Source organism: Pagrus major, chromosome 9, assembly GCF_040436345.1.
Source record: "Pagrus major chromosome 9, Pma_NU_1.0".
In the NCBI taxonomy this organism is placed as follows: Eukaryota; Metazoa; Chordata; class Actinopteri; order Spariformes; family Sparidae; genus Pagrus; species Pagrus major.
This window is the reverse complement of record NC_133223.1, coordinates 10327480-10341894: the sequence shown is the minus strand read 5'-3', so window position 1 is coordinate 10341894 and position 14415 is coordinate 10327480. Positions and strand designations below refer to the sequence as shown.

The 14415-nt window shown below is 41.8% G+C and overlaps 1 protein-coding gene across 2 annotated transcripts in view; it reads right to left on the bottom strand.

Moving 5' to 3' along the window:
• Positions 1-327: 327 nt before the first annotated feature.
• The window catches only part of klf7b (Kruppel like factor 7b), a 74666-nt gene continuing 60578 nt past the window's right edge, over positions 328-14415 (bottom strand). For both annotated transcript variants that reach the window (XM_073474083.1, XM_073474084.1), the window contains 2 exons: positions 8445-8568; positions 328-403 (listed from right to left, as the gene is read on the bottom strand). In XM_073474083.1, the coding sequence (XP_073330184.1) occupies positions 352-403; positions 8445-8568 (176 nt within the window). In that variant the 3' untranslated portion in view covers positions 328-351. The remainder of the gene's footprint in view (positions 404-8444; positions 8569-14415) is intronic.

The window sequence follows — 14415 nt, the reverse complement described above, 5'->3', positions numbered from 1 at the left end:
GGGCAACCGGGGTTCACCGGGATGATGCATTCAACGGTGTGTGGAGTGTTAACTATTGCAAGTTGTGTGAGTGTGTAATTTTAAAGAAAAACAACAATCTAGCTACTCCTCATTTTCCTCCAGTCCCCGTCTCCGATGAGAGGGCGGTCTGTCTGTTTGATCTTTATGACCCTCTTAGATGGATGCGCTGGATGCGCTTCCCTGCAGGCATCATGGCCGCCGACTGGTTTATAGATGGGGTGAACGAGGCGGGCGGTTGGTAGACTGCCCATCCCTCTCTACTTCCTATCTCTCCTCCTCCTCTTTCTCCTCTTGCTTCTTCCCCTCTCCCACTCCTTCTGTTTTTCGCCCTCAGATGTGCCTCTTCATGTGCAGGGCCAGGTGGTCTGACCTAGAGAAACACCTGCAGAGAGAAACACAGACATGTCAGAATGTCAGAAATATCCCAAATATACCTGGAATACGTACGAAAAATACAGAAAATTAGAGTTGTTAGGCTGGAACTGTGTCAGCGCAGGGCAAAAAGAGGAAACAGAAAAAACTAAAAGAGAAAACAGCTCACATGAATGCATACAAGACGTGCAAAAGCCCAAATGATCTGTTGCCGATCAATGCTACTGGCTCTGTATATTAGCTGGGCCACATTCCCAGGCCCCCTGAAATACCCACTGGCTCTGTTTATTTTTTGGGAACTTTCCATAATCCCAGGCCCCTTGAACTTCCCACCGGCAATGTGTATTTGCTGGAACACACTTCCAGCCCCCCTACATTACACATTGGCTCTGTATATTTGCTAGTAATACTACTACCTCAATCAGACACCCACTGAACTATCCACTGTGTATGCTTGTTCAGTTATTTTATTTATTAAAACTTAAAGGTCAAGTGTGTAGGATTTAGCAGGACCTATTGGCAGGATGGAATATAATATTCATTACACATTTGCTTTCTAAGTTAAATGTCTGTGAACCGGCACACATTTCCCCACATTTTGATGTACAAATTATGTAACTGGAGTGAAAATTGTGGGATTTAGAGCATTTTTATGAGAAGATTTCTGGCAGATTTTAAAGCTTCTCTCTATTCTTAGGTACAAGTTGTACTAGCGCAGCAGCTTTGAAAGCAGTAAATTGACTAGCATAGCTGGCAGGCTAACAAAAGCCTACACTGGATGTTTTGTCTACATTAACGTTTGTAGCAAAGCTTCAAAATAAGTCTTTATTGCACAGAAACATAGCAGTAGCCTATCCTCTATGGTAAATTTTTAGCAAGACCGTAAATTGTTTATTACTACTGTAACAAGACCTTATCATGGGTACGTTATTATCAGGGTAGTAACGACTGAATGATATTGTTGTGGTAATCTAAATAATGTTAATTAATTTACAGTGTCATGGTGGTATTTCCTTGATGCATAACCTTTTGACAGCTATCCATTGTTGTGATACGATATTATAGCTTATAGGTAGTTCATGTTCATGTCCAATGTGGATTTGGTAGTGGAGGATAAGCGTACCACAATCTGGTCCAGATGCTCTGGGTATATCCTGAGAGGCACCATTAAAAATACCTCAGGATGAGTGCAGCTGAGATGGATCAAGTTCTCCATAATTGGACCCGACATCACAAAAATGAACACAAATTACAACGTCCCATCGAAGCCAAACAAAAGCTTGCGGTCACATTAAGGCACAGCTGGAGAAATAATGTGCCTAGGTCTTCCTTGAAAAAACATTTTAAACTTCAACCTTCGTAATATCAGAGTTAACATTAATTAAATCTGTATGATTGAACATGTGGGACCCTGTGGTTCACTCATAATGTTTATAATGTGGATCCTGCTCTGCATTTGGCCTTCCCATAGATCCAGGATGGAACATTTACATGGCTAGCAAGTGGTGGGAGCTAGCTTCCCACTGACCTGGCATGACAGACCTGGATCTGTCATATGGCTGGGGTATGACAGGAAATGTCACAGGTCTACTCCCCTCTTGTCAGGTCTTCAGGTCCGCTAGTATTTATAAAAAGATAAGTTTGGCTTTTGTTTTGTTCCTAGGGTTGAGTGTCCCCATCTAAGGGACCAAACTCAACAGGAACAGCTCCGACTAATTTTCCGACTAAGAGCCACATGAGAGCAGTCTTTGTTCGCCGGGATGATGCATTCAAGAGTGTATAATTTTAAAGAAAAACAACAATCTAGCTACTCCTCATTTTCCTCTAATCCCCATCTCCAATGAGAGGGTTGCCATTTGTTCTTCTCAGAGGCATGCGCTGGCTGCGCAGCCCTGCAGGCGTCCCGGCTGCTGATTGATTTATAGACTGGCCGAACGAGGTGGGTGGTTGGTAGCTCAACTGTCCATCCCTCTCTCCTTAAAATCTTTCCTCCTCCTGCGTCACAGATCTCCCGCCCTCTTGTGAGGTCTCCAGGTCCAGTATTTGTAGAAAGCTCGGATTGGCTTTGTTTTATTCCTAGGGTTGAGTCTCTCCATCTGAGGGACCAAACTTTATAGCAACTTATTTTTGGGTGCTACAGGCTCAGGTGATTTTGGGGGACTTGTAAAAATTCCAGCAACTTCCCATTTACAACAGGTTGTTAGGGCTTTTCCATCTGTGTCTGCTGCTCATTGCCCTGGCTCGTTGTGGAATTCTCTCAGTCTTGGGAGGTGGAGCTTCATCCTCCTGCTGCTCCTGTGTATCCTCTTTCTCAAGGTCCTGTCCTGGCCCAGAGACCTCCAAATTCACTGTGGTGCTAGAAGTAAAACAACTGTATCTATAAATTACTAAAAAGTAAAATAATGACTTTTGTTGCTAGTTTTTCAAAGGTAATGAAATCAAGACTGAAAATGTTATTGCTCAGAGGGCGAACCTTCTGTTTGACATATACGGCAAAAGGAAGGACATGAGGGAGGCATACTTCCAGTCACGCTGTCTTGTTGCCCCAGAGGGAAGAAGCTGTCCCTCAGTGACCTCCAACTTGCCTTGCAGTCTGCCACTGTTAATGTGAAATAGGTAAATTATCACACACATGTTCACAGACTTCTTTTACAGGTATCTAGCCACAGGAGACTCCATATCCAGTCTTGCATTCAGCCACCGCCAGAGCGAGACCATTGTCCCCGATGCCATCAATTGGAGGATGATTGGGAATGCCATGCCATGGCCAGCTGAGGATGACTGGAGAGAAATAGCAGAGAAGTTCTTTGAAAAGTCTAACTTTCCTTATTGCATCCGTGTGATTGCTGGGGAAAACATTTGGATACAGGCACCCCCCTCACTCTGGCAGCCTATATTTCAACTATACAAAGAGTTTTTCTGTTGTCTTGATGGCTCTGGAAGATGCAGAATATCAGTTCAGGGTGGTCCCAACGGGGATTATGATAGGTCCAGTGATGGGGGAGTCTTTGCTGAATCAGTGCTGGCTAGAGGTCTGGAGGCTGGGACCCTCAATGTAGCTGAAGATGTGATCATACCTGGGACTGAACATCTGGTAAATATGCCTTTCACAGTGGTCGGAGATGCTGTGTTCCCTCTGAAAACCCATCTGATGAGGCCCTATCCTGGACGCAACATCTTCTAGGCCTCGCCGCCCCTCTTGGAAATTGGACAGTGACGTGAAGAGCCGTGGACCATCTAGTCAACGTTGGTGTGGGGGTTCTCCATTGAAAACACAAGGGGGCAGCTGTTGTGACACACTTCGTTTGGAAGTAACAATTGAGTCCTTCACTTAAGCTCTGAATATTACGTCCCATACACACTAATGTAAAAGTCTGTTTGGGCTTAAAATTTCCTGAAATTTGAAACTGAAATTGTGTTTAAAGTAAGAATGATATGAACGCATTTTACTGATAAAAGAAACTACCAAGAGCTGTTAACGTTTCAAAGTTTGAATGGAGTCTCTATGTGAATTTATTAATAAATGGGAAGAGATTGAAAATGAGTGGGTCTGAAGGGTTTTTCTGATTAACTTCCATTGTACCTAGGCTTCAAACAAAAACTAGAAATCGTTGTGTTTTGATACCTTAGAATAAGCCGGAATGGGAGAAGGCGAGGCCACCTTGTTACAACTCCATGTTTCCACAGAAGCCCAGAAAGGACAAAATGATCACTGGTCTTAGGGCCTTTTGCATTTTGAGTATTTTGAGCATCCACCTTAGTGGACCATGAGGCAGGGGGATTTCACTGGGTAGCAATCTGCAACCTCACTGCTGGATCCCACTAAATCCCACACACTTGACCTTTAACTGAACATTGATGCCGTATAAACTTGCTGAGAAATTCAATTATTGATGCTGAATCATGTTCTGTTAGTTGTAATTGACCTGTGAGTCACACTAGCTAGTGTAAGCCACTTAAACTAACTAGCTAATATTCGTTGAAGATACCAAACAACAACAGTGTCTCACAAATATTGGCGGTCCAATAGTAGATATTTTGCTATGTCTAGCTTTTTGGATTAAACAGCAATGAAACATGATGGGTAAAGTTTGAACATTTGGCTTGCTAACATAAGCTTCTAATGCTAACTTGATCAGTGTCCATCCACATGTGGATGTTGATATTCTCCTTATTAATGACCTCTGATTTCCTATGAGTTATCTAACAAGTGTTAATAGGTCAAATTCCAAGAGATACGATATCAAAAAGTATTGGAGATGAAGATAGATGTTTAGATTTATATTTAACTGGATAAGTAAAGCCTACAGGAAAAGCTCACCATATGAGTGTTAGCCTATTTCAGTATGAAGCCAGACAGAGAGACTGTAACACTGAGACAGAGCTCACAGCTTAACACACAAATTTAGTGGTGCAGAGAATCTCAACCACTTCATCTTAAAAGTACAGTAAATTTCAGCAGTCTGACTTCAGTATATGTTACACCAATGAAACCTAGACGTGAAGCTCAGTGATTTCCTAAAGACAACTCAGACACGACCATAAATCACAGCCAGACCTATGGTCTCTGCAGTCACCCCTCAAGCTCTGAGTAGAAGACTATTGTAGGAACTAATTAGATATGCATTGTGAACATGGACACTAATGCACACAGACCGGCAGTACGATTCTAATGCAGGATCATTTAACTCAGCAGTGACTGCACCTGCCGTGAGAGAGACATAAAACCAGATGCTGGTGACGTTTAATATAGGAATCGCAATGTCACGAGTATTTTAATTTTATTACTCCATTGTGAGGCCATTAAAGCTGAACATCAACAATAAAATGAATCTCAAATGATATGAGTACGGAAAAGGCAAAACAAAATGTGGGCGAGAATAAAATGAGAAATTAAATATTCAATTTGCCAGAGGCTTTATTCATTATTAATTAGTCTAGGCTATTCTATGTGTGTGTGCCTCTGTGTGCATGTGTGTGTTTAGGCAGGCTGTGTTTCTATCCAGATACAAGTAGACAGGACTTAACAGAAAGTTCAGATGCCTCTACTGTGATCCAGTCTCTTAATGTCAGTGTTATCTGCAGGAAGCATCATTCGGAATACAGTAATTAAGGTGCAGCTTCACACCGAGCCTGACAAACTGCGAAGAAACCAGTTGAAAATGTTCATCTTGAGCTAGACTTTGTCCTTGCACATAAAGCTCTGAGACGCTAAAGCTGTTAAAGCTACTATATGTGATGAGATATTCTGTATATGTTGCTTAGAGAATCAACTGTCTTTCCTGCTGTTTTGTTGTTTCAGTATTTCACGACCCCCTTTGACAAGTCGATTCACTTTAGTTTTCAGATTTCAAGGCATTACAGTGAACGTGGTGTCATCTTACAGGTTAACTTTGCTCTGTGGTCTAGTGTTTCCCTTCAACCTTTATCTGGCCATGTGGTACCTACTGTACACCTTCACCAATCTGTATGTCTGTGTGGCTGGACAGATGGCCACACTGTGTCACTGTTGGGGGTGTGGAGCAGCCAGACCAGCTGGTAACCCCCAATCCCCCCCCACACCCCTCCTTCCCATCCTCCTCTTCTCCTCCTCTTAACTCTCCCTTCTCCACCTCACTTCTTTTTGTCCTCCTCCTCATCACTCCTCCCTCCTTCCAGCTCCATGGAAACATCAGGGGGTCTCTGCTTGATTAGGCAGGATAAATGACAGACTGTGTGTGTGTGTGTGTGTGTTTCCCCAGGAGAAATTGTGTCAGATTGAACATTCTATCTAATGTTAACCTCTCCATGGCTGCCACTTTTTGCCATTCTCATGGTAATATTTGGTGGGCTCCACCCACCACAGATGTGTGTGTGTGTGTGTGTGTGTGTGTGTGTGTGTGTGTGTGTGTGTGTGTGTGGGTGTGTGGGTGTGTGGGTGTGCGTGTGCGTGTGCACTACTGTTAAGACTAAGTTGCATACTGGCAATGTTAAACATGTTTCCTTCCACCTTGTAACGAGCATCAAAAAGCCTACAGGGAAATACTGGAAAAGTGAAAATAAGATTAAAGGTACTTTCAGAGAGCGAGCGGTTGGCGCTGCAACACTGGTGTTCTGCACTTTGAATCAGTGGCAGCAGGGCACAATGCCACCACCGCCTATCTCCATCCAGCTAAATAAAGTGGGGTTTTAACCCAGTGCGAGATCTCTTCATTGACTTGTCTGTTCTCTGCTCATGAAACGGTGTATTATCCAGGGAACTATAAATACCTGTATACCTGTGAAATCAACTCCTATTTCATTTTATTGTGTAGTGTCTGGTTGCCGTGGTCAGATGGTGAGGCACGGCAGCAGGTTGAGAAGGTTGAACCATCATGAACTCTGAACAGAGCAGCGAAAAGCCATGCACACTCATTAGAGATCTAGCTGCTCCGTCTCTACTTGCCAGCATGTTCACATTGAAAACAATGTTTGGAGGCATCTTAAGACTTCTGTGAGGCTGTAATTCTGATTCAATTCAGATTCCAAAGTATTGGATAAATTGAAACTTTGAACTGGAACTGAAATGTCTGCACCAAATTTCATAGCAATCCATCGGATACTTGTTGAGATATTTCAGTCTGGACTAAAGTGGCTGACCAGCTTGGTGTATTAATAAAGGGAAGATCTTAGAGCTAACATGTAATTCATCCTGAAGCCTAATCCTTAAAATAGGTTGCAGAAAACATTGACATTGGCCAGTTACGTATGGTGATTTGCTCCAAACACTGAAGTACCCATAAGCAACATTGGTCATTCCTCTAGCAAAGATGTCAGACAGATCTTAAATCAGAGCTGTAGATCTTTATGTCACAGATGTCCATCCTTTGCAGTGTTGATTTAATCAGAACAGTTTCATGTCCATCCAAGTCTTGAAGAGCCCCAACTGTCAGACATCAACGTTGTCAATGCAGAAAATCAACAGGACATTTAACTTTAAATGATTGTGTCTTTCAGTATGACTTTGCATCCAAACGTCTTTGTGTTCTGTATGCATGTGTGTGTGTGTGTGTGTCTGTGTACTGTGTTTGTGTATGCATGTGTGTGTGCCAAAAGTGGCTAATACAGTCCCAGCTCTCAGCCAGGATTAGAAGCTTCCAGCAGGTTTCTGGAGGGTTTTATGTCTAAAACCCAAACTAGAGGGAAACCACAACCGCCAATTACACTGTCTCTAGGGCAAAACTGCATGTGTGTTCATCAGAAAAGGTAGTGCAGGCACACACACATACAGAGAGAGTGTATGTTAAAGTGGAGCTGGCATCTGGTGCCACTCAATTAGCTGCGACTGGTCTGCCAATAGCCAGAGTCCATTTAACTGCCAGCACAGGGGCATGAGTAAGCACACACACACACACACACAAACACAACCACATATTCTACCTTGAGACCAAACACCAAACAGAGATGGTGTAAATGGCTGCATTTATGTAGCACTTTTATCTCTCATCCACGTGTTCATACACCCACACAAAGATGGCAGTGAGCTAGCACGTGTGTGCCGGTGTTTTTCTTCTTTTTTATTTTTTAAGTTACTCACTACTCAAGTAATTTATGTTGACGTGTATATCACTTCTACTAATGGAAGTGCTTTTATGTAAGTACAGTTTTAGGAATTACATTTTTAAAGAATTTTAAGATTTATTTTTTAAGAATTTTAAAGATGTTATTGATCAATCATAAACAAAAAAACTCTTCAAGTGTCCCAGACTGTGACTGTGTGCCAGCATGAACAACACAAGAACCCTGAAACTGAAGCAACTAAATGGAATTCAGCTAACAGTGGTATCAGTTACTGATGCTGTGATGTGGTAATAAAAACATTAAATGCAGCCCTAATCTTGACACAAAAAAAAACAAAAACAAAATATGTGATGCATGATTTGACAAGAAGATAACCAGGGCTTTTTTGTTTTTTGGAGTTCTATTCTTGTTGGAAAGTGGAGGTTACACACAGGTTTTTGACAGATATAGGGCATATCAATGTCCTGCAAAGTATACAGCATGCTGTATGTTCACAGTTACTATGTGTTTACCTGTCGCAGTGGTTGCACTTGAATGGCTTGGCTCCGGTGTGTTTGCGGTAGTGTCGTGTCAACTCATCACTGCGGGCAAAACGCCATTCGCAGCCCTCCCATGAGCACTTATAGGGCTTCTCACCTGAGAGAGAGAGACAGAGAGAGAAGATGTCACATTTTATCTAATTTCACACGTCTAAACCACAGCTGTTCACTAATACAGGTTACCACCCATGGCTTTTTCCAAACCAAAACAGACACACAGCCACAGATGCACGCACACAGCCCAGGGGCCAGGCAGACCAGTTTTGACACAAAAGGCATTTCAATGAGCCAGTACACTCAATTTGCTGTAAATGAAGTCTGTCAGCACTGCGCTGTGTTAATTCATAATCCAAAATTCACCCTGAAATGGATCTGGTTTTGTTCCCTCTATCATCCCCCCCCCCCCCAAACACACACACATACACGCACGCACACACACACACACTCCCTGAGGTGGCAGGATCTGAAATGTAAATGAAGTTTCATCCCCCACTTCACCAGATGGGAGAAGAGATGGTCTATTGTTCTCAGCCTGTAGTTATCTCTCTATGATAGAAAGCCTTCCAGCTGTGTGTGTGTGTGTGTGTGTGTGTGTGTGTGTAGTGTATCTTTTGGCTAGAGGTGTGTGTGCGTGTGCGTGTGTGTGCGGTGTGCAGGAGCAGACTGTCTTCAGATGGGACGTGATGATGTCCGACTGTGTAAAAGCCTGTATGAGAGTGTGTTTCTCTGTGTGGGTGTGAGTGTGCAGGCTATATGGGGTCGGCAGATAGAGCAGCAAAGTTGTCTCCCTGCAAAATCCTATAACGTCCAAAAAGGTAATACTTTAACTCATAATAATGTGGAAAAAATAACACATTTTCATTAATTAAGCTACTTTGAAACTCAGTTTTTATACAGTAATAGGTTTAACAATATATGTAAAAAACAACAACACATTTAAGACCTAATAAAAATGGCCTTCACTTATCATCTACTAAATAATATCCTCTTGTGGTGAGAGCTACATAATTGATACTACGCATGATTCTGCACCAAGCTATGTAACATGTCATGATGAAGGCACTTGCATTAAGTCTCATTAGTTACCAAATCTATAACAGAATTTAAAAAACAGTAATTAACAGATTACTGTAACAGATTATACAGTTTATCACACTGCATTAACATGTTTATCACACAAATCTATACTTCCGTTCTCTGGCAGACTAAATGTTTCATTTTTCACTGATTTCAACCTCCTGCTGCTCAGAGTTGTTCTGATCCTTCACACGAAGGATCAGTTGTGAATCTTTGTATTTTGGGTATCTCATTTTGGTCATTTTGGTTCGAAAACAAAAGAATTTGCATTCTCAACTCAAAAGTCATATGAGTGTGATGGGTTCTGACCCAAAAATCACAAAACAGCTAATTAAGTTGTCAACATGCAGACATAAGTATGTAATGCAGAAAGAAATGCTCTGAAGTGCAAATGCTAACAACCTTATTTGTCATTTTGGTTTAAAACCTCAAAGATTGGGAGTGGTTCTTGGTTGAAATGCCTGGGCTGTGATTGTGTGGCTGTGTTGCTGCAGATCATTCAAAGCTGATGTTTAACCTTTCTGTATATCTGTTTAAAATTTTAAGTGAAATTTTCAGTAAAATACCTCTATTTGTTGGATATTTAGAACAGGGTGTTTATAATGTTCATTGTCATATATCTATTAGAATCTACCCGGAATAAATGATTAATTGACTAATTTTCACTTTAGAAGTAATTTGATTGGCTGTGTCTTGAGTTTTTAGTCACTCAAGACCTCAAGATTGTTTGTTCACACCCAGGTGGTGCAGGATGATTGTCACTATCACATGTGTTACTAGGATGTGGCCTATAAAACATATCAGTGCCTGTGTCTCAGTCTGGTTGTTGATCTTGAAGAAGGCCCGAGGGCCGAAACGTCATCAAATTAAAAAGAAAATCTGAGCCACAGATGGTGCAACATTTTCTACTTGCTAGTCTACTTCCAGTGATCAGAACCTCATCACAGCCCTTAGCATGCTATACCTTTCTATGACATGTGATGTGGTGCCACAGGTACCAGTGAGAAGATGAAACACATACCAGGTCGTCCAGTGTCTAATCACATCTGACATACTTTTAAAACTCTGGAAAGTTGTTACGTGACAATACTTTTATCCTTTGTTGTTAAACAGTAAGATGACACTGTTTACAGTACAGTAGGTAACAGAAAGTAATCTACTAGAAATATGCACGTTTGATTTGCCAAAGCTGTGTGCTGGATGTTGTTGCGTTGCTTTGTGGTGCAAGGTTCAACAATTTTGCTGACGACCCTGCACTTTCTTTGTTTCAGAGCCATAGTCTGGGCTCCAACTGTCTCAGTAGCATAATTCAAATCAACAGAGACTGTTGATGGACTCAAACATCAACCAAACTGTAATTAAAATCCACTTAATTTCAAATATTGATAAAGATTAAACACTTCCTAGCACAGGCCTCTCTCCACTGCACACACTGTGTTGGCAAAACATGGCCAAACCTAACTCCAGACCCCAATGTGAGTCACTCTGTGCCATGTGTATGTGTATGTGTGTGTATGCGTGTGTGAACTGGGGGGTATTAACTATAATTTGGGTCTTAATGACTCCTAATGGGTAGTGATACAGCAGCTTACAGTCAGTTAACCAGATGTCCCAGCAGCCCCTCCACTGCCATCACAGCAAACACCAATCTTCTTAAGGAGACAAACACAAATGCAGACCAATCCAAAACAAAGTGGAACTAATGTGAAAACTGAAGCATTTGACAATAAGGTGGAAGCATAATTGAGTGTAATGGAAAAGGATGTGTACACAAAGGCCAACAAACCCTGAGAGAGAAACCAGTTCCAGTGATGATTTTCCAGTGATTCAAACAGATCAGGTGCTGTGCTTACTGATGTCTCTTTCCCTGACCATCAGAAATTAGTTGGTAAGACTAACAACTAAGTCATCATATTCCTGCGCCAGAGCGAGAGCAATTATGATACAGTTTAACAGCTCCTAGCCACCACTAACGCAGTTTGATTGGTGGGACAGTTAGGTCACTTGCATGTGATTAGTTCAGGAAATTCAGAACCCTTCCTAAACAGAAAGCAGCAAAATGGAGGTGATGACAGACCAATCATGAAGTGAAAACAAAATGGCAATTCAGTTTGATTGCCAAGATGAGTGCCACTTCAGCTGAAAAGCAATGAACTGAAATGATTACCCAGAGAGACAGAAGTGTTACAGCTGCTACTTTTTAAATAATCTTATGTTATTATTATTATTATTGTTATTAACAAATATTCTAATGCACTAGTTGATGGAAACACATAGATAAATGTGCACAATTTCACTGCAGACATATCTGCAGGTTCAGCTTCCTTTTTTGATTCAGCTGTTTACCCACAAGTCCCAACCATACCCCAGGCATAACCTCTCCATCACCAGCAGGTGTACTCAATGTGAAATTGATTTTCATAACTTTAATTGCCTTAAGTTGCCAACTTGAATCATCATGCCAGAATAAAAGAAGCTGTAGAAAGTACACCTTCACATGAGAGGAGAGCAGCTCTGAGTGCAATGTGATGCAACTACAAGTAAAAGATGATGTGCTACAGGAACATCCAAATGTGAATGATGCCCCGTTCTCCTTCATTTCCCCCTGGTGTCTGTGTCTCTTTGATCGGAGTCATCTTTCATCCACGGATACAATGTGGCTACAAGGTGACGCAGTTGTTCCCGCACTAAAGGAATTCCAGATCACGAGGCGTGCTCTCCTGGATTTGCATATTCAAATTCTCCAGTCAAATCTTGTGCTGTCGGTTGCTCTTTTCCACAACAGGGATTTAGGTTTTGTTTCTGTCTCGCCATTGACCATTTTCGGAGACAGACAGGTCTTTCTCTGCTGCCTCGTCTACAGTTTCTGGTTTGTTGGGGATGGCATGGGTGAGACCGGACGCCGGCTTAGATAACCTAATGCACAGCATTTGGTGCATTTCAGGGCAAATTGTATTGAATGCTCTGTGTATTTGGCAAATAAAGCACCTTGAACCTTTAGAAGAGCTACTGATTATTGTGTATATCTATATATATATATGTGTTATATCTTCTTATACACTCTTGAAAGTCTGCAGGAGACACATTAATTTTGTTTTTTGTTTCATTAAAATTTGCACTAATGAGCTTAAAAGGCCAGCTCCTCAACTCTGCTGTAGGCTAGCAGCTCAAGGCTACATTAGATACACCTGAAACTCAAACAGAGCTGTTGGTAGTCGGGTTGTATTGAGGGTCATGTAGGTGCCAGGCTTGGAAAAGGAAGAAGAATGTGTGGAATAAAAAGGTAATATGTCTATCCTCTGAAGCAGAACAATCAGCTCATGTTACATTTGCTTTGGTAGATGTGTCTGGTCTCCGTCCTGTTCAGACAGATTTTCCATTCTATGCGATTTCCAGTGGGCCAGTCACGACTGTTCATTTGATATGTGGTGGGTTTGATACGATGACTGACGGAGGAGCATCACTGATCCAAATTTGAAAGGTTATATGTCACACGTTTCACTGCTCTGATTGTTTAGAGGTTTATCAGGTCCATCTAGTGCAACTCACCTGGCTCACCAAACTTAGATCAAGCTGTCAAACTAGGCAGTGCTAATCAAATACGATTCAAAATTCTGTTACAGCATTGCCTATTTCCCACCTCAAAGACAAATTTTAGCTTTTCCTGAAAATGGACCAATAACCACCCAAGCTTGCATGTGACTACTACCATGTTTTCATTGCTCTAATTGGTTGGGTGTCTATCCAATTATGTCCAGTGGGACTTTGCTCTACGCTCATTGATAATGATCCTTGGAAATCGAAAATGAATGTAGAGGTTCCAGACTAATATGTATTTGCAATTTAGTCTGGAGATGCCAATGATATCTCTGGTTTTGTGGCATCATTATCAGTACCTTTTTTAAAACCCTGTCCGACAATGTTTTAGAACTGCAGCGCTAAATCTGTTTAGTGGCATTATTTCGGCTCCCACTTATGTTCTCACAAGACCCACCCTACACCGCCTCTGATTGGTTGGTTTTGTTTGCCGTGCTCTCTATGCTTGACTCGTACTGTTAACTCACACAGACGCTATGGTAATGTCTGTTTTTGGTTGTTTATATGCTGTAGTTTTGCAGGTAATCACACCGACCTCTTCTGCCTTTCTCCCAGTGTTCTCCTGCTCCTGTTGGGGTCACTCATCCTCCAGAGCTGCTCTTCTGTATGGCCTGGTGGCCACAGTTGCCCTGGTAAACACACCACAGCAACTGGCTGTCGCAGCTGCAGTGTCTGATGCTTAGAACACATTGACTGCTTTTATTTGACTGCAACTGCCATCCCTATCTTTTTGCATGGAGTTTTCCTTTGGTAATTATCAATTATAATTAATGAAAATCATGACATGTTTTTCCTTTTACCCCTTTGAAAGAGCAAGAAATGGAAGGGAGAAAGAGAAACTACAAAACAAACCCTGACCCGGCAAAAACCAGAGCCACTGCATGAGATTTTGAATGATAAACGTCAAGTTGGGAAGTTCAGCAGTGGAATATTCAACTGTAACCACTGGATAACACGCTAAGTCAGTTACTGACAAGTTTCATTTCCTATAACTTCTTCACAATAAAAGCCCACTGTTATTAAGAAGCAGCATTACAGAAAACGTTGTACCTGAAACAGTACAGGGTTAGGGTTAGCACTGCAAATGTTTGAAAGTACAAACAGGACGAGAGAAACTAAAGAGATTCAGTCAGAAGCTACAAAAATACTGAGAGCTGAACACACTGACTTTTTAAAAACATCCTTCTCTCAGGTTTCCTGCACAGACGTGAGTTGAGTATCGAACTCCTCGTTAGTGAGTTACTGCTCCTTCTCATTAAGAGGAACCAAC